This window comes from Mycotypha africana (genome assembly GCF_025528875.1).
Source record: "Mycotypha africana strain NRRL 2978 chromosome Unknown BDF20scaffold_13, whole genome shotgun sequence".
Taxonomy (NCBI): Eukaryota; Fungi; Mucoromycota; class Mucoromycetes; order Mucorales; family Mycotyphaceae; genus Mycotypha; species Mycotypha africana.
The window spans coordinates 125670-151877 of NW_026515737.1; the positions used below are offsets into that span (position 1 = coordinate 125670).

Below are 26208 nucleotides of genomic sequence, written 5' to 3' on the forward strand. Positions count from 1 at the left end.
CATCACAGTTTGTGGATAGCGCGGAAAAGTTAATATATTAAAGGCAATACCCTTTAATTACACTCATGGCATATCTGTCCATGATTCGTCAAAAGCTATAATAACGAGCGGCATTAAGTCTTCACCCTTCTTTTCCTCTTTTTCAATACTCTTTAAGGGACAGCTGTATGGCATACAGTATGCCTCGATAATTTGACAATATTTTTATTTTCTTATGCTACTGCCAGACGTGATAATAGGTAAGGAGCTGCAATAATAAGTAAGACGAGAAGCGAATGAAGCAGATAATAGTCATCCTCTTGCAAATTTGACGGTTATTTAACCTCAATTCAAATTCTATAAAATGAGTTTAAACATTTTTTTATGTAATAAAAAACACCTTTTCTTCAAGGATTATCTTGGTTTTTATCGATATACATAAAGGTACAATTTGGAGGATTCAATCGGGTATACATACAGAGGAAAGGAGCATTGTCTTAAGACGAATCGAGCTTACACTGTTTGGATTCAAGATCGAAAATCGTTTGAACCAAGTATTTCATATTGTTCAACTCTAGGTTGTAACTGCCGCTTTGCGTTTGCACAAGGTTTCCAAATTGGTCGGAGCTGGTACCTTGGCTTGAGCAGAAATCTCCCAATTCTACATCAACATTATCGCCAGTTTTGATAACCCAAGCATCACCTCTGGGGTCTGTCAAAATATCTTGAATTTCATGTGAAAAGATAGTGATAGCAGCATCAATAGCTGGTGAATTGTTGGGTGACTTATTCTTATTCATTGTTGGGATACAACTGTCAACGACAAAAAGCACTCGGTAAGTTTAGTAAAGTGTTGCTACCACCATTGGTATAAATCGAAGCTTACTTACGTCTCTGGACAGACACTAGGGTAACCTATGAACATGTATTGGAATTCGTCACTATAACTGTTATATCCACAATTTGATTTACAAAAATCAGCATCAGCAACATCCGGTCCACCCATGATGATATAAACACCATTACTGTCAATACGATTTGTAGGTGACAGATAACCGGAATTGACAGCATCAATGATAATTTGTTTATGGACAGAATTGGTCAGGTTTAATGAATGACTTCCTGCATCGTTGACAGCGGCTGCCAAATTAAGGGGTCCCGTAACTGAATGCCCGTCACTGTCTGAATATTGTTTTACTGTATAAATTTAGGGATGAAGAAGAAACCATTAGATGAAGCCAAATTTAGTCGGTTTTGTATACTTACACAAATTGAACCAAGAGCTGGTCGAAATATTATCGATAAACTGCATAAAAATATTCTGTTCCTGTTGGTTTTGAGGCGCGCTCCAGTTACCATAGAAAATGATATATACTGTTTGAGTTTTGTCAGTTACCATTTCTACCTCATTCAATAACATGCCACCCAAAGGTTTCCCTACCGTTCACTTTGTCATGGAGCACTTTTCCTCCGGTATTTTGAAATAAGTTGCTATACTGTGAAATGACAGGAGTAACAGTAGAACCATTCTGGACTGCTTGTTGAGCTAATACAAAAGCATGAAATGTACAAAAGAGAAAGGTGGCTATACCAAATAGCTTCATTATTGGCTTATTCGTTCCTCTATTAGTAAATGAATGAAAAAAATGAAAAAAAGAAGCGATCAAAAAAGGTGGCAATAAGAGAAATTTAATACGTTTTTAGAGATATTACAATAAAATTTTACCCAATGAGCACACAGATAAATACTTACCAAAATTGCCCGGGGAGGTTCAGGGAAAGTGTGAGGGAATTAAAAAACCTTTAAAGGGACAAAGGAAAAAGGGAAGATGATCAGAGGCAAACTAGGGAATAACGGAACGATCAAGGTGTAATTATCGCGGGCGCATACATCCAATCCAAGAGTAGCTATCCTAAGTCAATGTATTGTACGATTAAACATGATTTTTATTATATAATTTTTAAACCCAATGGACACGAGATATTAAGCTTATCTAAATTGCTCGGGGCACCCCAAAGGCTGAAAAGAATCTAAAAACCCTTAGGGCTCAAGGGTAAAAAGGATTATGGACTAAAGGGTTGGGGGAGGGGAAGAGGGTAACCAGTCGAGCAATAGGTGCCCTAACCGAGGAGTTGTAGGCGGCTCTTGAGAGTGGTGTAAGTAGTCGAGTTCAAACAAAATGTGACAAAGTGCTGGCCATAGGAAATGTCAGTTTTGTATTTGGGATGGGTTGTAGATCGGATGTGTGGGAAGACGGTTAAGGACATAGGATATGGGATCACAGACTGATGTGGGGAGTCGTAGGCGGTGGTGCATGTTTAAACAGGAGATAGCGTGGAACTTTGTAAGTAATGACGAGGGATGTTTAAGACAATAGGTTCGGTGGCCTCCAGGAAGCCAACCCAAACGCCATCGGATACATCGGCTGCGTTCATTAGTTGACATTGGAATATAAAGGATCGGGTCGATCATTAATCGAGAACGGCATTGATAGATCAGTTTGGAGTTGGGGCTGTTCGATTGCTGGATGTGAAGGAGGCTAGTACGGAAGTTAGCAATACAGCGTCGCAGAGCAGCTGATTCAGATTGTTGATTGAGCGGAGAAGAAGTGTAATCTTGCCAGATCGGAGAACGAACAAGCTTGCAATATAACGATTTACTCTGTTGCTGGCATATATATGGGAGTAGTATCGAGAGTAAAGTATCAGTAGGCAGTGAGGTGGAACGTGATAGGAACTTAGCTTGTAGGACGAAGGAGCGTTCTTTCATGGTGGGCAGATTGGCAAAATGAAGCATAAAAAAGGCAGACGATCTACTGGACCCACCAAAGATTCGTCGAATACACTTGTTCTGGGTATCTTCGAATTGTTTATATTGCTTCGCGGTTAGGGGGCTAATGGCCAGTCCGTATTCCATCTTTGCGCGGACTAATTGGACATATAACTGTAGTGAGAGCACCTTTTCGAATCCACCAGGATTGACACCGATTGCTGCTAATTGATTCATCGTAGTAAGGGCCTTAAACGTGTTAGTACGTGCTAGTTCATTTATATCTATACTACCACCTGGTTGAAAAGGTATCCCTAGATACGGAAAAGTGAGCTGACGTTGTAGAGTAACTCCATAAAGCTGGTAATCTATAGGGTGCGTTGATCTGTCTAGGATAACACATTTATTCGGATGCCAGCGATAACCTAGCCGAGGACTATGAGCTTCACATTGTTGCAACAGGGTCTGACTTTCTCCACATACGGATTTTAAACAACAGCCCCTGAAAAGTTGTTAACAACTAAATACAGCTTTGGAAATGAACATGTTCACTCTACCTCAAGAGATACCTGGTGACACTCCTTATTAAACTTGTCTTTACTGAAAAGTATTTGACAGTTAGAACAATAATATACTTGGATTTGAAGAAACATGAGTAATCACGGCAAGCTGTTTAGACGGAAACCTGAAACATTTCAAGCAGTCGCGATATATCAAGAGGCTCAGCATCTTATATTTATCGTGATCATAACCCTTAACCGATTCTTCATATCAATAAAAAACATTAGCAAGAGACTTAATTAGCACAGACTGAAGATTTATAGCTTAAAAATGCTTGATAAACCGTTTATGTGAAGTTAGGCTTATGGTTTAGTAGCTCTGTAAAAGCTAGCATACATATTTACTCTATCTATGCATTGTCCTGGTTTCCTGACGTTTAAAGGCTCAATATTGACAAATCCATGCTTGACAAATGTTTCATTATACCATGGTTGTGTACTTGCACTTCTCCAATAGACTTTGCCATTATTTTGAAGTACTCGCATCATTTCCGATATTTCCTGATCCAATTCGATACATGATTCAGGGTTGAACCAATCCATATGGTCCATAACAACAATCTGTGTAAGGTAATTCTCCGGAAGAGTTTTCAGTGCACTGAGAATCGATGATGTATGCAAGCGGAATGCATCCAAAGCTCCAGAAGTCTGCACAAAACCATAAGTTATGAATTCATTTTTTTGTTATAGCCATTGTATATGAGGGATCATTTACCTTTAATGTTTTAAAACCCGTCTCTGTGAGATAGCTTGGACAACAATCTTGGTTGTATCGCTGATTTAGACAAAGGTAATAAAAATAGTTATCAGTTTTGAGAGATGTAGATTGTAAGATGGGGTCCAGCGTGCTCTCAATATATTCTTGAGCTGTGCATTCTTTCAAAAACATTTTCATCTGATTAATGGGGACTGTGTAAACAAACTGTGTGAGTAATTGTGTATTTTTTTGGATTTTTTCTTCATGAATTTTACCGCCAAGTGCATTCCACATAAATATTGGATTGTTTATAATCTTTTGTATAAAAGTTGTGAAAATATGTGGCCGGATTCTCTGCATCCAAATATCTGCTTGCTCTTTATTGTTGGTAGAATTTATCAGTTTATCAATATCATCGCGGATGCCTTTTATACGAATCCACCATTCGACAATAGTCAGAGCCAATCCTGAATATCCCGTTTTATAGAATTTACGATTGAATTTATTGCTATGCTCATTCCAATAAGCATAGGCATATGAGCTTAAGTGTGGCGAAAGTTTATCATGTAACAATCGCGAAAACTGTGAATGACAGCCTTCACCAAACATTTTCCAAAAGTCACTGAAGTCTAAAGAGCTAATTGCAGCAAGTTTGAGCTCCAATAAATGATTCTACGTAATACGACGAATATTGTTTAAGGTTAAATAACCATTTATGTGACGATGCTATTCATTCTATCTTATCACATACCTGGCAAGGGTTCATATCGACGCAGTGAATTCTCTTTGGTTGTGAGTGGATCGCATATTCCAGCGCGTTATCACCGGCAGAGGTTATAAGGAAGAGAGTATCATCTTTAGACAAGTTTAAATACTGGAGATCAACGCGCGGATCTTCCCATGTAAAAGCATAGATATAAGATCTGAACTGTTTATTGCAGGATAATTCGGGATCATAATCAATACGCCAAGCTTTGTTCTGAAATGATAACTGAGGCCGCGATAATGACTGTTTGCACATCACTGTATTATTACTGTTTTGTGAACCGTTGACCAACGTTTGGTTACTTTGTTCACTCGTTACACTATCCGAATCATCAGCAAGTTCCGAAAGTCTACAGGATCCATTTTGTTGTTGAGCGTGAGAGCGACCAAGCCATATGTAATAGGGGATTTGTATCAAAAATGGAATGATAAAGTGGTTCCGGTAATTTAAAGACTTTATGGATGCAAATTTGTATTCCAGATAATCACGTCGACCAGGTTCAAGGTGTATATGATCTAATTCAAACCAACCTTGCCAAAAATGCCGTGTAAACCAATTGCACTGTCTACCCAGCTGTGGAAACCAGTGCGTAGCAGGCGCTTTTGACCTTCCAGAGACATAAAAGTCAACTACCCCAAGAAGACCTTCTGGTAAAAGAAGAGATTGAATTCGATCGACAATTGGGTAAAAATGATCCATCATCGAAACTGGATAATGACAGTGTTAGAGCAAGATGTAACTTTTATGAACACTCCATAAACTGCACACATACGCGAATAAGATAAGGTAACCAACCCCACCTGTCCATCTAAAACATTTTCGCAACCTGGCATTTCAAAAGTAGATGCATCTTGACAAACAACAATAACATTTTTCCAACCTCTTTTTGAGAATCGCTTACGTGCCACTTCACAAAGTGATGGAGTCAAGTCTACAAGAATCACCTTTTCAAATTCGTCAATAGAAAACATACTATGCATAGTTTCAATGTTCCAGCCTTTATTATAAAGTTGAAATCAATACAGTAGGTGAAAAAAGTCATCCAACATAAACATACATGGTATGAAGCTTACCAGTTCCGCCACCCAAATCTACCCATATTGGCCTTTTGTTCATAGTTCCTGTGGATATTTGTTCTTTGAGTTGAGCAGCACATAGTTTAAGCATTGTTTTTCTGCCTTTAAGTAACGCTTCACGAGATTCATCGTAAACTAATGGACGTTCCGGACACAAATTTAGGGAGTAATTGAACAATACACAAAAATTTCATCAAGTAGATCAAAGGAAGAAGGGGGTTCCGGAGAAACGGAAAAAGAAGTACAGGTTTATTAACAATATCTGGATAGATTATGATTAGAGCAACAGCGTCAAATTATGCATATACACTTACTAAGAGCTTGATCTTGATAGAATGCTTCCAACCGGTCCTGCGGACTATTTCCGCAATCCCCCAGTTTTTTTAAAAAACATGAGTACATAAATTGACAAGCAATTTTAATGTCCTTCCATAGATTTGCCAGCAATACCACCGATCCAATCGTACATATGTACATGAAGCCGATAAATAAGGATTGCAGCCAGCTATTATTGAATAACGCTAGAGCATTTGTATATTTACTGAAAAAATATAACAAAAATGTGGATATCGGTATGAAGGAGAGCCGTGCTGATGTGGATAAGGCTGCTGATTCTGTTAGTATCAGGTTCATTTTTGAGCAATGTTGAACTGTTCTTGCTAGTGATCTAATGTAATAAGAGGGGAATAAGAGATAAAAACTGTAATCTGTAGTCCAGGTGGCAAGTTTATATTTACAAATAAAGTTAGTCAAGTCGATCAAAAGGGATACAGACTTCGAAAGAACATATGCTCCTTAAAGTTGAAAACTTTGGGGTTAGAATGTAATGCCAATTAATTTTGAGTTGTTAAAAACGTTTATTGAACCTTTCTTTTCCCGGAAAAATACAAGGCATTTAGTCAGTTAAACTGGAGCTCAGGAGGTTCACTCAAATTGTCGTATCATACTTCTTGGAATTGTATTACTCGTCTGATTTTTGAAAAAGATTCCAAATATTCAAACCATACACGGAAGATACCCCACTTTGAACTATAGGCTAATGTAATGCTTACTTTTTTTATGCGATAACAAGTGAATGAGAGATTGGTTATTGTTGTAGAGCTTGCGTTTTGTTATTGTATGCTTGTGTTGCAGTAAGGGTATCATTTTAGAGCTTTTTCAAGAAAATGGGCAAAAAGGCCTCAAAGAAGAAAGTATTCAGAATTCTTCTATTATCATTTCATTTTCCATGATTTCCTCTGGGAGCCCTTGAGAGCGTCTCCAAGATAAAAAGTCATCGTAAGTTTTAACGCGTCCTTCGCTCTGTTCAACGACCTTTCTGAAAAGCTTAAGGGATTCGTGAAATCGGCGCTTATGATTACTGAACCAATAAGTAATATTCCTTGATTTGAGACCTGTTTCCTTTTGAATGCGATACCGCTGTTCCTTAGTGAGCTTATTCGTTTGACTATAAACATTATAAAAGACAGATTTAAGATAATGCGTTGTTTCTGCATCATAAGAGGTTGCTGTTCGTCTGGTTTGATTTCTAGTCACTGGTATCATGTTGCGCAAATCTTTCAGATTCAGCTTTTTCTTCTTACTACTACGTTTTGGGTCAGCAGCACGTGCTGATTTGCGTTGCCGATGTTGCATTGTTTTCATATTTTTATCTACGTCATCTTCCTGCAATTGGTACCCATCCTCTTCCGGTAGATCTTCCCTTATTTCTTCAGAAGGAACAGTTGTAGTAGGAGTTATACTTGTATCAGTTGCAGCAATTTCAACAGAGCGCTCATAGTCAAATTCTTTCTCTTCTATCCGCGGCGTTACAAGATCACAATCTATGAACTGATAATCTAAACTGTCTTCGCTCAAAGTATTCAATGGGGAGTTAATAATTGAAGACGTTGCTGGCGACATAGCCTCGTCTCTGGTTGAATTGCATGGAGCAAATATATAACTATTTCTGTGTTGCACATCAATGGCTGCGGGAGATGATGGAAGTGAAATGAATAGTTGTTGCTGAGTTGCTTCTGTTTGAGGTGTCACGGGTAATGACCATCCAGCGTTCTGGCTTGTAGCGACAAGAATTTGTAAGGGATGAACATAAGGACATACAGGAGGAGAAGGAGAAGATTTGGCTTTTTTATCGTCAATTAACGCTTGATTGACACGAGAGTCAATGTCTGAAAGTCCATATTTCGTATAACTGTTCTGGGCTTGATTACACTCTTGAATTTTGGGAACATATGACTCATTATCAATAAAAACAGACTCCTCCGCTTCAGGCGTCGAACCGGTTACTGGATAATAAGGTGCAGTGAGTAGCGAAGTTTTTGATAGTAAAATCTGTCGATCTTCACTAATAAGGTTTGTGTTATTTTTTATCCGAGGCGTCAATGATGCGTTGTGATCATAGGACATCAGGTTATAGGTCTCAGCAGTACGTCTGGTTAGTTCTGTTATGCTAACCTGTTCTGTTGGTTTGAAACGAATACAGTCTGCTTTCTCGTCTATAATGGGGACAATTGATGGGTTCTGTTTGAAAAAATTTAGGTCGTCATTCAATTGTGCGGCTGCCTGCTGTAAGTCAGTGATGGCTTCCTTGGGCGTTTGATTATAGGAAACGCGTCGATCCTCAACTATTCGAATAATTTGGTGAGTAACTTCAACACGATCCTTGAGTCTTCTCCAGGCAGAAAACATACGCCGTGGTTCTGAATTGAGTTCACTATTTGCAGGATTGCTTTTGACAAGTGTAACAAGGTTGAAGTGAATTTGAAGCGCAGTAGCTTTTAACCAGGCTTGAACAGCCATTCGATTTGTTGGGTATCTTGCAAGATCTTTTTGTCGTTGTAGCTCTAACCATATTTGAGAAAAAGTATTGAAATCGTTATGACATATAAATGTGGCAAGGTCAGGGAATTCTTTCAAAATTTCATAAAACAGAATGGTTTCGTAAGATGGCGCATTCAACTCTTCTTCTTCTTCTTCGTCATATTCTTCCTCATTAATATTATATTGATCAGATAAATGTTCAATAAAGCTGCTAGATGTTTGGGAGTCACTAATTATTGTCTGGCTGAATGCAGAACAAAGGCTTCCAAAAGAGTGGTCGGTTGAAGCGCTTCCGGGTGTGGAAGGAAATGAACGGTAATTATATGGATCGAGTGCATAGGTTGAAACGGAAGATTCGTGATTCACACTATGCTCTGCAGATGCTGAAAATGGCTGCATGTGATCTAAATGTTGATGGCAGGGAACTCCTGTGTGTTTCATTTGTTTGTAGATATTATTTTGTTGAAGCTGAATTTGTCAGAAAGAAACGGTACTCCTATTGAAGAAAAAGCTATGCGGGAAACGATAGAATTTGATATTAAATAGATATTGCCTTCCTAAATATCATCGCCCAATAAGTAATTCACTTAAAAAAGGATATCCAAGGAAAGTAAACACGAAGTTTACGCCATAATAAACTTGAAAATAGTAGTTCTGACGAGTTACTTACCTGTTGCTGGGAAAGAATAAAATAGGGTGTTTATCTAATTTGAATTTCCTTGTTCAAAGTTAAATTGTTTGAAGTAAAGTATTACAGCTAAAATCTAATACAAACTCTTGAACCTTTGAATAAATCGCGAAGCATACTTATATACTATGGTCAATAGCATACAAAAGAGTTGCCTTTTTGAGCGAACAAAAGATATAAAGACGCCTTCTTATAGCATACACCTCACAATAGAACTCTCTTCACTAGAAGACAATAGACAATCATCTATGCTACTTTTGAGAAGCCTAAATAGGCCAATTGATGTGTTCAGAAGTGTATTGATTCCAGTTAAATGAAAGGTGAGTCTGTGGAGTGAAGTTTTGATAATTATAAACGACTGCTTACATACTGAATGACGCGCTCAGTAAAATCATATTTTATTGTTATTTTATCCTCGACTTTTCGAGTTTTAACCGCACTCGTTACGTACTGGTACAAATTTACCACGGTATTGATCGTCTGTCTTTCTGAATTTTATCCAAGCAACTATGCAAATGATGAGTATCGCTATGGCGAGGGTCCATGCAGGTATAGCTGCTTCAGATGATTTGTGAGAAATAGCGTTGTTATTTGCTGTATAATAGAGGCTTTTTGTTTCATCGTCCAATGGAAATTGTTGAGGTTCTATAGGTTGCATTCTCTGAAGATCAAACATCTTCGCTTGGTCATCAAAAATACCTTCATATGATTTTACAACGTATTTCTTGGAATGGAATTTGGAATTTGGACTTTCTAGCTCTTTTTCTATATCACTGGTGAATACGGCCTCCGGCATATATGACCCTGCTTCGACGATACTCTTAGCTATGACCTTGTGAAATGCTAGCATTGTGAAAAGACTTGTCCTTAAGTATCATCACAATACAGGATGATGACTACCATACTGCGACAGTTACCTGAAGTAAAGTGTGTCCGATCCCACCAAATATAACCATTTTCATTACTGCTGCATTCGCTTCGAGAATAACAATCGTCCAAATACGATGAATTGGAGTTTTTGAAGCCAAAAATACTAGGATTAATGACAATATCATTGATCAATGTATGGATATCAACGTAATCCATTTCTAAAGCATGATGATGCTTGTTTAAATTTGTGACATCTTTCTCCAGCCCTCGATTGATATCAATTGCAGCCTGACTCTTATTCGAGGCTATTTCTGAATTCTGATAGTATGGCATTTTCCCAATGGGGGGAACATTCAAAACCAAATATCTATCAGATAAAAAGACTTTCCGAGCTGCTCTCTAAGTTTATCTTGTAATGTTAAAAACAATATCATTGTTTGAGCTTGGTGCATTTCAAATCATACCAATTGTTGTCCTATACAATCAACTATTCCTTTATAATCTGGTTCCTGACTGTCTATGACCAAAGAGCGAAAGTATTAGACTCAACAAAGAGAGGCATTTAAATTAAGGGTCATTATTTAATATATGAAACCATACTTTTTCCCATCTCAAACACGTCCTGCACTCCAATCCAAAATGCGTATACGGTTTCTGCAGGATCGAGCTTCAGGTTGAGGCGGTAATACGCTTCAAGCTGATCACGCAGACTAGCACTTCGATTTTCCTCTTTTGACATTGTTTTATATTTTCCAGAGTCACATACTGCTCCACTATATGCGAAGTTGTATAAAGAGCTATTCCATGCTGCAGCGAGATATTCACTCCAGTTGGGTCCATTGGACCATCTCTGAACGTTTCCAACATCTACAATCAGATATAAATGTTAGATCTCTAATTTTTGTTTCTAGTCATTCTAAATTGATAATACCTGAATAAGAATCGCCGAATACAACTATATTCTTAACACTTGCACCAGATACAACTGCGATTGAAAATAAAATGAGTGCATTGGAAAGCTGACAAATTTGCATTGTCACTTATTGTCAAGGTTGAATAGGAAGTCAAAGCTGTTTTATATCATAGTTAGTTCACAGTTCTGGATGAAATTTCGACCCCTTACAGTTTATTAACTTTAGATTTGGACAACACACACAAATTTTTAGACGATAAGGAAACTAAGTTTAAGCGGATGTAAGATAATAGTAGACCGTTAAGAATAAAATGTTAGACAGTTTGCACAACACTAGAAAGTATAAGGTTTTCATTCTTTTTACCTCTAATTATCAAACTGGGTTCGTTCCAGCGATGTTGAGGGAGAGGATGCTTTTATATTTTTGTCCGCGTGAATTCTTTTGGCCTTCCTAGAGCCTTCCAAATAGCACAACTAATTTTCATCATATTCTTAGCAGCATTGACGTCTCGATTCCACAGTATATGGCATGTCTTACAAACAAGTATACTGCAGGTCTTAACGCCTTTCAACCTCTCTAAAGTATCGTTCGAACAGCAGGAGCATATTCTGGATGTCTTGTATTCATCAATTTCAAGTACTACCAAGTCTCCGCTTGCTTCACGTCGCTTGAGTGCACGCCACAAAACACCCACCGTTCCACATCGGTGACCCTTGAATGCGACATTGTCTTTAGCGAACATACCATTACCAAATACAATGAGAGGTACTTTTTTGACATCACCGACACTGAAAGGTTGGGGCCTCCATTTGGCATTTGAACTACTATTACAAAAAACATGTTACTTTCTATAAGTTGTTGATGATGATTGCTTATGAACTTTACCTATCTTTCTTACCTAATTCCACTTTAACTTCTGGCGTCCCTTCTTTTGACTCTTTTTCTCTACTACTCCTTTCTTTTTTTTTTTTCGTCTTTTCTGAGAAGCCGCCTTGCCATTGTTCTTCTTCTTTGAGCCCTTCTTTTCTTTGTTGTCTCTCTTCTTCAATCTGAGATCCCCATTATACTTTGTACTACCATTAACTAGCATATTTACCATTTTGTCTGCTGCACGTTTCCGTCCTTGGTATAAATGAAATCGATCTTTGGCAGTATCATCACCGTAGAAAGAAAACAAGACTTCCAAGTGCTGTAGGATGTATTCTGCATAACAGTGATATTGGGCTTTGGAGCCTGTCTTGGCAGTTGGCATATCACTTTCGATGCCCTTGATTTTGTCCGCTTTCTTCTTCTCTAGCCTTGCAGAGTACCTGGTGCTACCAGTTATGTGATAGTACTCTTTGGTAGAGCATCTTCGCACTTGGTGCTTTTCATCATCCAGCCCGATCGCTGCTGTGAAGACGTCTTTTCTCCCGGGATCAATGAAGCAGGGCCTGTAACCAGATTCGATTTCGGCATATTCAAAATCTTCCAAAGTCAACCGATGGTCTTCGATGGTTTTCTCTTCTTTTGATTTTCTCTTCTTACTGAAAAGAAAATCGACAGTGAAGCCATCTGAACGGACAATATTACGGAATAATGTTTCCTGGCTTGTCCTAAGGTCATTTAAACTATTGTCACAAAAAAAAATGAAATTCAGTAAATACCAATGACAACATTTCTGCCAAACTTTTTTTTTTCTTTTTTTACCTATCAAATCCCATCTTTTTGAAGCTGAACACTTGATAAAACTTTTCGAGTTGATTTGTATAGCCTTTTGGAGCTGTACCGGGAAACATGAATGGGAGGAGCGAGTTGACGCTTATGGTGATGAAACGCCAATGGAGCGAAGGCAGAGGGAAAGGGAAGAAGCGCTTGGGTAACGGTAATCTACGGACATCGTAAGCTGCATGTTCGTCATGTTCCTTTTCATACGAGGATAGGATGTGCCATAATGCTTTGGTAAACTTGGCGGGATCGGATGATAAGGAAAGCAGCGTAACCTTTTCCGTTATAAGTTTCTCAAAGCTTTTGCATAGCATCTCTATCTTGCTTTTGTCTTCTTTACTAAGCATGATTCTATCAGGCCAGTTGGGTTCGCCTTTGCAAATTACTTGGTAGCAGTTTTCCCCTTGCACCTTTAAGGGTTTTTTAATTCTTATTCCATTTTTTGTTCTGCCCAGGGCAATTTTGATATGTAGTTTATCTGTGTGCCCATTGGGTTTAAAAATATTTTGTCAATAAAATCTATTTTAAACGTAATGCTGAAATGTTGTGTATTTATCAATAAAAACACATGACGCAGTTTAATTTTTGTTCAGACGTTCTACGGACACCTTTCGCAGTTGAGAGAGCAAGCTTTCATAAGGACCTTGAATATAAAGTGGTTGTAATAGAAAATAATCAAATAACAATTGAATAGATTGACAAAATGCTAGAAAACAAAGCTACAGAATAATTGAAAAAGGTTTACAATGTTTAATAGCTAATATAGACTGTTTACTTTTGAATGAAATACTGCTAGTAAGCAGATGAATAAACTAAATGGATGAGGTGCAGTCGTACCGATATCGTATATCTCATAAATAAAAATATATTTGCTCTACATAAACGTATCTGTTGAGCGGATCATTAATTTTGCCACGTTCTCCCATAAGGATTCAAACAATGGACACCAATCTTTAATAATCTATGTGTGTCTTTTGGGTTGGATTGATAAATATTAATATCTATGTGGTAAGTTAGTATTTGTGAAAAAACTGCTTCGTAAATTGGACTACATATTAACGCTGCCATTACCTTATCAACAATTTGTTAGGATCAATGCAAAGGAGGTCAGAAATGGCTGACTCTATTTGATTAGGCTTTCTGCCCACAGAAAATGATGTATATAAGGATCACGTATTGCGCAATAGGTTGAGGAGCTAATATGGTTGTTTTCAAACACATATTGGTTATCTTACGTATCAACTTATTTTAATTGTTGTATTGACGGCTGTTATCGGTTTTAAAAATGTACTGGATATGTCTTTCAAACCGGATGTACTGCATTAGAACTCACTAAATTACTCTAGATTCGTTCTTTTTCTACCTTTTTTCTTCTGCTTGGCTTTTGCACGTAATGGATAACAAATAGAGGCATTCAACAGTCAAAAACATAGACTGTAGTAACAATGATATGGATGGTAAGCATAGTTTTTGGGATGATCCTATCAAAATGTTCAATGCCCATTGTGCGACTTAATCATACTCACCATGTATGGTTATGTTAGAAATACCAAGCAGTAATTCATAAGAACTGTAATAAGGTACATTGAGAAGTCCCACAAAATGAATTGATCTCAACGCGTAAATATCTTTTAAGCCGTTGGTTCTGAAGAACCTGCAGCACCATTTTCGTTATGGAGATTGTGTGAAAATAGCAAGACGATCAATGTTATTCAATATGAAATCTGCACATGAAGCGTATTCTTTGCCATGTACATCGCGCTGCCATACAAAACCGCAAGCGTTGCAAGCTTTGGTACCGGTGTCAGCGAACCAAGGCAACATGCATGTGCACTCTTCTCCACATAACTTGTACTTTTTAAAACGCGCTAAATTTTGACAGCAAAATTGAGACTCGTTTATCAACCATTCCATCCGTTACTGATGGCAAACAGGCAGTTCTAAGTTAAACTATATAATCAACTATTGTTATTGCTTCCTTTGTTAACCAAAACGGGGGCAATAAATATAGAACCAGTAGCTTATTTGTCAGACACTGCAAATTCAGAAGTTGCTGAAAGTGTCCAAATTTTAATAATTATTAGTCGAAAAACAATACTGCCCACAAATTTTTGTGAAAGCAGTGTAACTCACTTTTTATTCAATTTTGTCAACAATGTAAGGCGTTTCTTTCTCTAAAAATTTGATAGATCTAGATTTGATATTCAAAGTCGGTTTAAAGAAAAAGAAAAAGTCTGCACCCAGAACCAGATCAACTTTACCATTGTAAATGGACGGTAAAACCTGAACTTGCATGGTAGAACTAATGCTAGGATCAGCTGGATGGTGAATAGGTAACATACAAATTCCCAAAGATGATACATTTCCCCAATCTGTTTCTAAGCAGAACATATCGTTATATTCCATGACTAACCCTAATCTTTTAACGCAGTCCAAGGCTATAGCCGAACTACCCCAGCTTAATTTCGCTAGTAGTCCCCGAACCTTCTTTTGGTTAATTGTAAGTTCCAAGAAAGCCAAATTAACACTTTTATGATGTCCAGGAATTTCGGAGAAGATGATATCTCCTTCAGGTCTCTCTATGACAGGCAAATTTATCTTTTGAGCCAAAGCAGCCGCAGCTGTTAATGGATGGACCACCTTTGTTTTGTCTTGTTCGCTGAGATATGTACCTGTCAATATTGATGATTCATTCGCTTTATCCACGTTCAAGTTTGATGCTCCTTTTTGTATATCACTCTGTTTACTCGATTCAATTTTTGATGCCGCGTGCATGGGTTTGTTATGTGATTGTGATTGCTGGTCTAGACATATGTTGCTTTTCTGTATTGCAGTTGCTGCTTTTGCAGTCGGTGCTTGTGATGATTCGGAAGTATTCGTATTATTTTTCCTTTTACTCTGCGTTGTTTCCTTTGCTTTATTTTTCTTCGCATTATCATTGTCAACGGTTGTAAGTTGAGAAGCATTGCTAGCGTTAGAAGCCGAGCTACAAGATGATATTGAGGGCTTCATTGGTTTCTGAAACGCTTTCGCTGCAATTTTAAGATGCAATGGTATTGATGTTTCTGAAAGCGCTCTTACTTTCTCTTCTTCAGGTTCTGCAGTGGTTTCCTTTTTCAATAACAGATGCTCGACTGACGACATGTCCTTCTGTATATTCGACGGACAGTCTGTAAAGGCAAAATAATGTGAGTCGCGTAACGCTTTTGATTCTGGTGAACTGAAAAGGTCACTATTATTCGCCATTGTTGAATCAATTGATTCACAGCCTAAAATAGCTGAGACACGCTCGCAATGAAGCCGTGCAAATGCTGCTGCTTCTAGCCATTCATTGCACCACACTTCTAAAGGTTCGACCAAACGTCGCCAACGTGGGTGAAGGTTCATTATGAATAGAATGACAAGCTCTCGATTTGTAGGGCTAAAGTTTAATTGTGCAAGTTTGACTTTGAAGCTCTCAATGTAATTGTCGAGTTGTTTAGACAGTTTCATCTGCTCAAGCTGTATTGGTGTCCACAGAGCCGAATCTGGGCTATTTCTTTGTGCGGATGTCTTTGACCTTAGTGTTTCTTTTTCGTTGCTACTGTTGAGACCTTCATTATGAAATTGTGGACTGGCTGATACTTGCTGATTCTTTGCTTCATCATTAATGTTATCGGATGATTTTGTAGTCAGTTTCTTTTTCCCTCTTCTAACCATTGTTTTTCAACTTTTAATAGTAGGAGAAATAAACAAAGGAACAACTTGCTTTTTTTGTAGTCAGACAAAAATTATACACATCTTCATACTCCACATTATCCTCAATAACATCAATCACTTTTCAAAAGAGAGTTTGTCATTAATATTGATTCAAAACTATAATTTTTTTTAAAAAATAAAAAGCAATGATCAAACAATATTAATGAATTGAGTGGAAAAGGGGGTTGATCAAAAGCCTCTAACGTGTATATAATTTAGGTCACCAGCAAACCCACTGTCAGTTTTTATATGCAGATTCTGGTAAGTAAAAGAATCCTGTAGGTATACTCGACTAAAATAGTGCCAGTGATACATAAATTGATCCTTTACGTCGCATTTTCAATGTACTTGGCAGTTTTTGCTGAATTCTGTTAGTAAACTGAAACATATTATAATTCTAACTGCAAAATTTTCAAGCCATTTGCAAAAAATTGCTACTCATTCAAAATTATAATCATCAGTATCACAAGCTGCAAGCATGTAAAACTCTTAGCAATCTTAATAATTCATTATAGGACATTTCAAAAACCTAGAAATCTATCTCTTTATATCTATTGTATCCTTACCATGTATTCCGGTCTTAAAAGTAAGAGTGGCGTAAAATTTCTCCCTATAACTGTCAATTCTCTATCTGCAGTCATAGTAAAATGAAAGGCAAAGATTTACAAGAGAAGAATGTTATTTTGGATCCATAAACTAATATTGGACATGACACATGCTATTGAGCAGCAGCGGTATACAAATTTTTCTTGCCTTATCATCCTATAGCAGCAACAGTAACGATCAAAGAAGAATATATCAGCACTATAGTACTCATTAAAGACCACAGAGGGCATATATCAAAAATTTTGACATCCATTAATGCTTACTGACGTGTTTGGTGAGATAATAACTACAATACTCGAGTACGTACAACCAGGTAGAAAATACATTCTGCCACGGTCTATCTATATTGCATCTAATACAGGTTATGTACAACATAGAACAAGATACAGGTCTAAGTATAATAATCACTCAATAAGCATCTGAACCTGAAAGTGACTAGCATACGCGTCCTCAAATAATACAATTCCCATTAAACCTCACAGAGTAAATAATCCTTCTACTTCATCTGAAGAACAATAAAGACACTTAAGTTCATAGTCATCGACTTACAACAGTTACCAATCTTTGATTAAGCAAATACAACACTTTCGAAAAAAGAATTGTGCTGAATTGCGTTTCATTGACGACTGTAGGTTTGCTTATTGGTGATTTGTATATTTTATGTTTATAGAAAGCTTACCTATACGTTACGAGAAGTACCTACCAGTTGTACTAGAACATAATTGTTTTTTGAGAATGGGGATTCCGTTCAATAAAGACTGTAACTTCCATATCGGGCTTACTATAACGTAATAACTAACCTGATCTTTCCAAGTGCACAACTATTGTATGCCCTGCTTTTTCTTTTCTTCAGTTATAACGTACAAAGGACACCGCCTTAGCATTTTTTAAACTGATTATCAATAAGACGTTGTTTTATTACCGTAGAGCCATTGTTTAAAAACGAATACTTCTCTTCTTTGCTGCATTGAGTGTTCTGCTATTACTAACACACTATAACCTTACTTCCATCGCCCTCTGGTCATGTGAGCTTCTAAACTGTCTGTCTCTCTTTTGTTTTGTAAGAAAAGATATCATTTTATGTAATGCTATTACTACTAATACCATTCCACAGCTGCTTTTAGAGTTTTGCTAACTGTAGATATTACGATTATTGATTTAATACTTTCTTTTAAGATTCGATTAATCAGTAAGATTTCTTTTTCCAATTGTACGTTCTAAGACTGACTAGTGATGATCCACGGTTAACCGCTCAGTGAATTCGCAATATTTTATTCAGAGGCTTCCTACTATCTATATCCTCATCGTTACTCTTGATTGATCTTGTAAATTGTTTTACTGCTTATCAATCAGTCAGTGAATATTGTTCTGTTGGCACAGATTTTTTTTGTATCAAAGCATCACCAGCAGCAACTTTTTTTGGTTGATTTCAGCAGTTCGCTTCAACGCATGAACGATTACTCGACGAATACTTTATCGATTGTCACAGCATTATTTATGCCAACAAAGGAAGGAAAATAAAACCTAAGCTGTGGTAAACTGATGTGATGCCCATTTTTTGTGATGTTAACAGTCGCAAAATAGCATTTGGCTCTAGTCTCTAGTGGATTGGATGCACTATGGTTGACTTTATAGATTTTTTTTGAGCTGGCATTTTTTATTTCTAAATGCCTGAATGACTATGGGAAGTGTATTTGATTTCCCGATTGTTTGAAAATTGAGCAACCCGCCCCTTTTCAGGTTCAAAATCCTGTGTGCTGAACCTTAATTTTGCTTTTATGTTTGTGCTTTTGACTTTTACTTTAATAATTGCTTGTACAAATGCTAGACAGCTTAGAGGATTCGAACTTTGATTATATTTTATTGGGAACTGGACTCATCGAATCGATTTTAGCAGGGTGAAGCTTGTTCAAAATTGAATATGTTGAATGATCAGTGAAACTCATTTCTTAGTTTTGAAAAACAGATCACTTGCTAGGACGGGTAAAAAGGTTCTTCACCTTGATAGCCATCCCTATTATGGCGGAAATGGGTGCGTGTTTGGTTTTCGAGAAATTGTTCAATGGTATTTAAGCCTATGTAAACGTAAGGCCGCACGTCCGTTTTTTGTAACCAATATATCCCGCATTGACTGTAGTCTTTGTCTGTAGAGACGGGAATTTGTGCGTCGACAGCAGGTATATTTCACTGGTCAACGATTAGTAGAGAAGAAATGAACACCGGGCTAAAAACTCTAAACGGTAATTGACAGAGACCGACTTCAGCATAGATTTCGAAAGGAACTATAACTCAAATTTTAGAAATGTTCAATTTAAATTAAATGGTACTCCACTTTCGACTTCGGAAAGAGAACTCATTGAGAGCAAGTTGACAGGAGAGTCCACAACAGCAAAAGAGGAATTCTATCCAAAACCAAATTCCCAGTCAGATAGAGCATTATTTGATGAGTTTTTTAGTGATGTGACGAACACTGAATTATGTGATAAGTTGGCCGAAATGCGTCTTTTTGTCGAATTGTTGCAAAAGTCTCGTTCCTATAACTTAGATACAACACCGAAACTGTTGGGAACGCGTGAGGAGTTAGTGGAGGTTTTGATACGAAGTGGTGTAGGCAGATATTTAGAATTCAAAACCGTCGACGATATTTACCTCATGGATCATCAGTCATATGGGTTAAAAAAGGTAGTCATTTGAACACAGTGTAGCTAGATGAACTCTATTGAATTTTCATCGTCTGGATAGGTGCCCAGTTCCAAGGAAGATGTATTCACCAGCAAGTCCGTCAGCTTGATAGAAAAAAGAAAATTGATGAAGTTTCTAACTTTTGCAATGGAAAACCCGAAAAATGATGTTGCAGAAGATTCTGTTTTGAAAGGTGCGGAAGATATGAATTTTGGACAATTTTTGGAGGAAAAGTTTAGTTTAACAGGAAGATTGAAGGAAGCGATTATATATGCTATTGCACTTGTAGATGCTAGAGGCACGTTCAAACAATTTAATGGGTTCATCATAATGATGTTACAAACTGATTTTTGCTCTTGATGTTTATAGCCTCGGTTAAGGACGGTTTGGAAAAAACACACCAGCTCATGCGATCTATGGGACGTTTTGGTAAAGGTGCTTATCTCTGTCCTCTATATGGTGGGTGCAGCGAAATTGCTCAAGCATTCTGCAGAGTATGCGCCGTTTACGGTGGGGTTTATATTTTAGGCCAAGCGCTTGATAGATATGTCATTGAGAGTGGTACAAATTTATGCAAGGGAGTTGTTACAAAAGAAGGGCAGACTTATTATTGTGAGAAGCTTATCTCGGGTATAGACTATTTAGCCGCAGCATGGTTACCGCGAAAAGAAGATTTGGGGTAAAGCTTTAAGGTACCTTATAACCATTTGGATCATTCGTAACTAATGGGGCTTTTCTGAAGTACGTGGATAGCGCGGGCAATTATAGTGACAAATAAACCAATTCGCTTGAAGACAGTAGATGAGCCTGAGTCAATTGATACGCTGGCTTACAGCGTGATTGCTCCTGGCAGCTTAGAAGGAAATATTGATGAGCCAATTTTTATCATTCACCAAAATGAAGAAAGTATGGCATGTCCCAAAGGAGAGTGTAAGTACATGCCGTCAAGAAAAATATCGTCTATTCAAAAGTTATATGAACATTACTGTTAACGTTATATGAGATAGACGTGACGTATTTGTGGACAGCATCAAAAAAGGAAGAAATATTGCAAGGTGCAGTCACTGCACTTCTTGGTAAAGGCAATGAACAAATGGCGACCGTTGATAAAGCCGAAGTTGGCAACGCTGAAATGCAGAGAAACAACGAAAATGCTTCCACTGTGTTGTTCAGCGTGTACTTTGAACAACGTATTCGTAGTATTAGAGATTTAGAAGGTCGATGGAATCTTCCCGATAATGTGATACCGTCTAGTGATCCTGACACGACCTTGGATTTCACAACAGCGACGAAAGAAGCTTATCAAACATTTTTAAATTGTGAGCCTTCTGATACTGCTGAATTTATGCCTGCTTATGAACAGGAACCTGGGGATGATGATTTTTGAATATTACAACATAAATCTTACACTGTAATAAATACTCATTTTCATCATTAAGAATATTTTAGCTTATTTTCAAAAAGCATTGCTGCATCTTCGTTTGTCCCTTTTTAGTTGTGGAAGTTATACCACGGGCTTCCAAGAATTGAGTTTTGCAAGTAAGAGCAAGAAATATATTCTAAAAGAATAACGTACAAAGACGAGGTGAAAAACGAAGATGTGTTTTAATTGATATCTGTTTTTAACTGCGAGGTATATTAAGCATACATAAGCTCATCTTTTTATAAACAGCATAACCTTACAATCAAATAAAAATGATGGTTTATTGCAAAGAGAACTGCTTTATCAATTGTTCGCAACGTGTGTAATAAGCCAATGATTTCCTCTTTGAAATGGGCACCGAACAAAGTTAACGGTTAAATTTTGCTAATCAACTATTTCTGATACAGCATTCTACTGCTATCACTTACCACTATAAACTATTTTGGCATATCAGAAGCAACCGATAATGATCCGAATAAGCCAATACATTATATACGATGAGTCTGCCGTAAATACTAGCTGTAGCTGTGAGCATTAACTTTTATATATACCGTAAGTGGATCAGGTGAGTAATGGCGCTTGAGGTCTTTTGGGAGGAAACACAATTGCTTTTTACTTTGATAGAATGGAAAAGATTCTTCTTCAATGCAGGAACTATGACAAAATAAATGTACAAAAATTTGTGTGCCAAATTTACTGAATGTTTACTGCGAGGAAGTAATAGTATTTAGGATTGAAGAAGACTTGATGCTAACAATTGCTTACGAACATGAATTTGCAGAAGCAAATTAACTACATCGTAAATAAGCTGCCAGTAGCAAAGAGATTGAAAATGTAATACAAGTATGCATATACTTACCAGAAGTTTATTTTTCGCTTGATATATTTTGTTAAATACCATTTTCTACGGTAAGTTACTACATTGCTATTACAGACAAGGCGATCTGAGCATTTCTATTGTTATCTGATACGTATCAATCGTAATCCTCACGTATCATACTTACCGCTCATAGAGCAAGTTTGTTGAACAATTAACCTTTGATAACGAATAAAACAGCTGTATATCGGGCTTTAACACACCTACTAACAAGTGTGGCAAGTGTGATGCATTTAATGTTTGTATATTTCACTTTTAAGACGATGACCTTGTAGTTATCTGTTACGACGGTTTATCACTAACCTCAAATTAAGGGGGTAGGGGTGGGGGTTGATATGCTGTTAGGGAAGAAAGTTTTCAGATACAATCAATTGAGAATTGAGAGATCCCTTTTATGTTGTAATCATTGTCATCTTGAGATAATTCGTTTAATTTTTTCTTTATTTTCAGTACCTTATATTCTTTGGTCATCATAATATTCTACCTAGCAATACATTGTAACGTTGCACTTACAGCAGCTGATAGTAGGTACAAAATGTTGATGTTGTGATTAATGTGATTGCACTCGCATAGAAAATTACCGTGAATACTGGGATTTATGTATTCTATTTGCATATGATATTTTTACATGTTTGTTAAATGAAATAGAAGTTTTATGAGTACAACAGTTTGTATAACATTCAGCTTGTCGCCGTTTCAATGAAAAAACCAAGAATTCAGGAACCACTCCGGATGTTAAAATGTCAGTCACCTTTTTGGGATCATGTAGAACCATTTTGGCTATCATCGACCCCGGGGTTACTTTATATTTTGCAGCATTGATTCTTTTGAAGTCGTAAAGCATACATGTCTACATTAGGCAAAAACAGCACATTTCAACTCTCAAAGTCATTACATCGATTGCAACGAAAAAGTTTAGTTAGACTATATACTACAGCAGCAACGACAACGATCATAAAAGAACAGCAAGTAAAACCGACCCTAACGAATGAAAGACGACGATTAGTATTCGACAATCGATCACCCTCATTACAAGATTTTTTATACGAACATCAACTGAAGAATGCAAAGAGAGATATTGATCCAGCGCTGACAAACCCTGACAGAATACCCTATCTTGCTCGAACTCCCGATTTATGGGGACAAGGTAGAAAATTTTACATTGAAATTTATGGCTGTCAAGTAAGTCTTCATATTATGCCACTGTTTGAGCAAATACAGCTAAAGCACGAAATAATTAGATGAATGTCAATGATACGGAAATTTTGAATGCTATAATGACAAACAGCGGTTATAAGCGTACTGATACTCTAGAAGATGCAAATATAGTATTCTTGGTTACAGTAAATATAAAAGATCGACGGGTATAGTGAAATACTGAGTGAAATCAAACTAATTTGAACTATTATTAATTTTAGTGTGCAATCAGAGATAACGCAGAAGTTAAAATTTGGGAAAGACTGAAATATCTTCGACACTTTAGAACCAAGATTAATAAAAATAGTTCGCCTATTGTGGGTGTACTTGGTGTAGGTTTTTTTTTTTTTTTTTTTTTTTTTTTTTTTTTTTTTTGTAAATTAGGGAGAAAGAGCAATCTAGTAATGCTATTCTACTTTCCATTTAGTGTATGGCGGAAAGATTGAAGACAAAATTATTAGAAGACGATAAACTAGTTGATATTGTTTGCGGACCTGATGGATATAGATCTATTCCACATTTGATTTCCCTAGCAGAAAACGACGAATATTCAAAAGGTGTAGCCAATGTTATGCTATCAGCTGATGAAACATATGCTGATATTATGCCAATGCGGCTCGATTCTACAAAAACGTCAGGTTGGGTTTCCATTATGAGAGGATGCAATAACATGTGCAGTTTCTGTATTGTACCATTCACTAGAGGAAATGAACGAAGTCGGCCCATTGACACCATTCTGGATGAAGTGCGATATCTGAGTGATCAAGGAGTCAAAGAAGTGACTGTATTGGGGCAGAATGTCAATTGTAAGCTTCATGCTCATGTGTCAATTTCGTGTTTCTATCGATGTTGATACCTACTTTTATTTAATTGTTCTACTCGGTCTTAGCATATAGAGACGAATCAGAATCGAAATACTTTATGCAGGGTCCTTTAATCAACGATGTAGGAGCAAATTTAAGTAATTCAGGCTTCAAAACAATATATAAACGGAAAGACGGTGGTCGAAGATTTACGGAACTTTTAGATAAAGTCAGTCAAATCGACCCTGAAATGCGTGTGCGATTCACCTCTCCACACCCGAAGGACTTTCCTACCGACTTGTTACATCTGATTGCCTCTCGACCCAATATATGTAACTCTGTCCATCTACCTATCCAGTCCGGAAGTAACACCGTTTTAGACAGGATGAGACGAGGTTATACACGCGAAGCTTATTTGGAACTAGTTGCTGAGATGCGAAAAATTATACCAAACGTTTGGATCAGCACCGATATTATTACAGGCTTCTGTGGAGAAACAGAGGAGGAGCATCGTGATACTGTACGCATCATGGAACAAGTGAAGTACGATACTGCCTTTATGTTCGCCTACAGTATGCGCGAAAAGACACATGCTCATCGTCGATATAAGGACGACGTACCGGAGCAAGATAAAATCAGAAGGCTGCAAGAAATTGTTGATACTTTCCATAGAGAAGCTTCAAAAAAGAATCAGGCATTGTTAGGTTCAAGGCAATTGGTGTTAGTAGATTCAGATAAACAAAGGTCAAAATATGGATACGATACACAATGGAGCGGTAGAACAGACGGAGGACATAAAGTCTTTATTCAACGCAAAGATTTTGAAAATGACCCGTTGAATAAAGGCGATTATGTAGAAGTGACAATTGATCATGCTACTAGTGCTAGTATGACGGGCACTTTTAAGGGCAAAAGCAGTATTAGACAATTTGCTCAACAGCAGAAAAGAGGATATAGTACATCCGCTAGCAGATGCACGGATTTAAAAGCGCAATCGGAATTGAGAAGTCAGTATCGTATATTTCTACGAACCGGTAAAAAAGCCGTGGATGGTGTAAATAGGAAACATATTAAAAGTTTGATTCGAGAAGGTTTCGAAAACAAGGTATTTCTATCAGATCCAAATATTGAGTTAAAAGGTAAATGAAGATAGCTAGATGGAAGCGTAGTTTTTCTTTATATATATACTTGTATATCATTTGCATACCTACCCTAATAAAAACATTTTGTAGCGAAAAACACACTTGAACTTCTCGAAATCGCCTCAAAGAAGCGAGGTGTAGGATATAAGCTTGTTAGCAATCTATGTCAATTGAAGTATTTTAAGGACAGGGATATGAGAAGGTGAGGAAAACGATTTGATAAATGTTCAGTTGAAGCACTTTATTTATCTATGACGTTGTAGACCACCATTGTTCAACAGGAAAATGTCACCGGCAGACAAAAAATTACACGATAGTGCAAGGAAAGAATTGGAATTGACCATCGCTTGTTTAAACAATGAACTCAATCTTTGCCTGCCAGGAAAGAAGCTGTTGTCTTCATTACAAATGCAAGCATTGATGTTTTGACGAAATATATAGTTTGTATAAAGAAAATACTACCTATAAATACTACGTGATCAACTTGTTATTGTGGGTAGTCAGGATGACTTCGCTTCGGTATCAATAATAATCCTCTCAACCGTTTTCAGCAAACGTCTAAGTTTATGACTTGACGATTCTTAATTTGTCGTTCTCAATAGCTTACTTACGAAAAGAATAAACTCCTTGTAGAAGATTATCAAAATTTCAAGTGTTCAAGCAAATTGAAAATTGAAGTTTTCTACGTCGGTAAATATCTTGTTTTGCCTCTTAATTCTGTTTGCTTTATTAAGGAAACGAGTTTGTCTTTTTCTACGCTATTTGATATTATCTTTTACCACTCTACACGTGTCTTTTGTTGCTCGTTTGTCAAATGCAAATTTCCATGGCAGCAAGGAGAAGCATTTGAAAGTCCTGCATCATTTTAGCCTTTCAATTTTCGAATACTTTTT

At 37.1% G+C, this 26208-nt stretch overlaps 10 protein-coding genes across 10 annotated transcripts; 3 read left to right on the forward strand and 7 right to left on the reverse strand.

The window, feature by feature from the left end:
* Nucleotides 1–222: 222 nt before the first annotated feature.
* On the reverse strand, nt 223–1633 carry BDF20DRAFT_897665 (phosphate-induced protein 1). The gene is made up of 4 exons (XM_053082559.1): nt 1421–1633; nt 1246–1353; nt 870–1176; nt 223–792 (listed from the first exon to the last, which is right to left on the reverse strand). The coding sequence occupies exons 1-4, from the start codon at nt 1581–1583 to the stop codon at nt 477–479; spliced, it is 894 nt and encodes a 297-aa protein (XP_052931441.1). The 5' UTR covers nt 1584–1633; the 3' UTR covers nt 223–476.
* A 1863-nt stretch (nt 1634–3496) lies between these two features.
* On the reverse strand, nt 3497–6604 carry BDF20DRAFT_897682 (uncharacterized protein). The gene is made up of 7 exons (XM_053082560.1): nt 6163–6604; nt 5846–5983; nt 5545–5769; nt 4758–5479; nt 4282–4678; nt 4025–4218; nt 3497–3957 (listed from the first exon to the last, which is right to left on the reverse strand). Exons 1-7 carry the CDS (start codon nt 6479–6481, stop codon nt 3613–3615), a joined length of 2340 nt encoding a protein of 779 aa, XP_052931442.1. The 5' UTR covers nt 6482–6604; the 3' UTR covers nt 3497–3612.
* A 441-nt stretch (nt 6605–7045) lies between these two features.
* On the reverse strand, nt 7046–9109 carry BDF20DRAFT_839734 (uncharacterized protein; the record flags this gene model as incomplete). Its single annotated transcript, XM_053079314.1, has 1 exon — nt 7046–9109. The coding sequence occupies one exon, from the start codon at nt 9107–9109 to the stop codon at nt 7046–7048; it is 2064 nt and encodes a 687-aa protein (XP_052931443.1).
* Nucleotides 9110–9545: 436 nt separating this feature from the next.
* On the reverse strand, nt 9546–11443 carry BDF20DRAFT_897691 (GDSL-like Lipase/Acylhydrolase-domain-containing protein). Its single transcript, XM_053082561.1, has 5 exons — nt 11158–11443; nt 10827–11093; nt 10691–10743; nt 10274–10625; nt 9546–10199 (listed from the first exon to the last, which is right to left on the reverse strand). The coding sequence occupies exons 1-5, from the start codon at nt 11258–11260 to the stop codon at nt 9787–9789; spliced, it is 1188 nt and encodes a 395-aa protein (XP_052931444.1). The 5' UTR covers nt 11261–11443; the 3' UTR covers nt 9546–9786.
* Nucleotides 11444–11876: 433 nt separating this feature from the next.
* Nucleotides 11877–12182, forward strand: BDF20DRAFT_897701 (uncharacterized protein; the record flags this gene model as incomplete). The annotated part of the gene is made up of 1 exon (XM_053082562.1): nt 11877–12182. A coding segment is annotated over one exon (164 nt), but the record flags the coding sequence as incomplete, so codon positions are not given.
* Nucleotides 12077–12596, reverse strand: BDF20DRAFT_897702 (uncharacterized protein; the record flags this gene model as incomplete). The annotated part of the gene is given in 2 exon segments (XM_053082563.1): nt 12077–12119; nt 12133–12596. A coding segment is annotated over 1 exon segment (235 nt), but the record flags the coding sequence as incomplete, so codon positions are not given.
* Nucleotides 12249–12752, reverse strand: BDF20DRAFT_897704 (uncharacterized protein; the record flags this gene model as incomplete). The annotated part of the gene is made up of 1 exon (XM_053082564.1): nt 12249–12752. A coding segment is annotated over one exon (270 nt), but the record flags the coding sequence as incomplete, so codon positions are not given.
* Nucleotides 12753–14582: 1830 nt separating this feature from the next.
* On the reverse strand, nt 14583–16741 carry BDF20DRAFT_897710 (uncharacterized protein). Its single transcript, XM_053082565.1, has 3 exons — nt 15109–16741; nt 14981–15038; nt 14583–14900 (listed from the first exon to the last, which is right to left on the reverse strand). Exons 1-2 carry the CDS (start codon nt 16544–16546, stop codon nt 15022–15024), a joined length of 1455 nt encoding a protein of 484 aa, XP_052931448.1. The 5' UTR covers nt 16547–16741; the 3' UTR covers nt 14583–14900; nt 14981–15021.
* A 2237-nt stretch (nt 16742–18978) lies between these two features.
* BDF20DRAFT_897727 (GDP dissociation inhibitor-domain-containing protein) lies at nt 18979–21326 on the forward strand. Its single transcript, XM_053082566.1, has 8 exons — nt 18979–19089; nt 19158–19276; nt 19342–19368; nt 19443–19873; nt 19934–20171; nt 20243–20552; nt 20616–20803; nt 20881–21326. Exons 1-8 carry the CDS (start codon nt 19013–19015, stop codon nt 21258–21260), a joined length of 1770 nt encoding a protein of 589 aa, XP_052931449.1. The 5' UTR covers nt 18979–19012; the 3' UTR covers nt 21261–21326.
* Nucleotides 21327–22977: 1651 nt separating this feature from the next.
* BDF20DRAFT_897731 (uncharacterized protein) lies at nt 22978–26174 on the forward strand. The gene is made up of 8 exons (XM_053082567.1): nt 22978–23355; nt 23415–23516; nt 23592–23702; nt 23798–24176; nt 24260–25312; nt 25406–25517; nt 25579–26005; nt 26149–26174. Exons 1-7 carry the CDS (start codon nt 23020–23022, stop codon nt 25742–25744), a joined length of 2259 nt encoding a protein of 752 aa, XP_052931450.1. The 5' UTR covers nt 22978–23019; the 3' UTR covers nt 25745–26005; nt 26149–26174.
* Nucleotides 26175–26208: the final 34 nt, after the last annotated feature.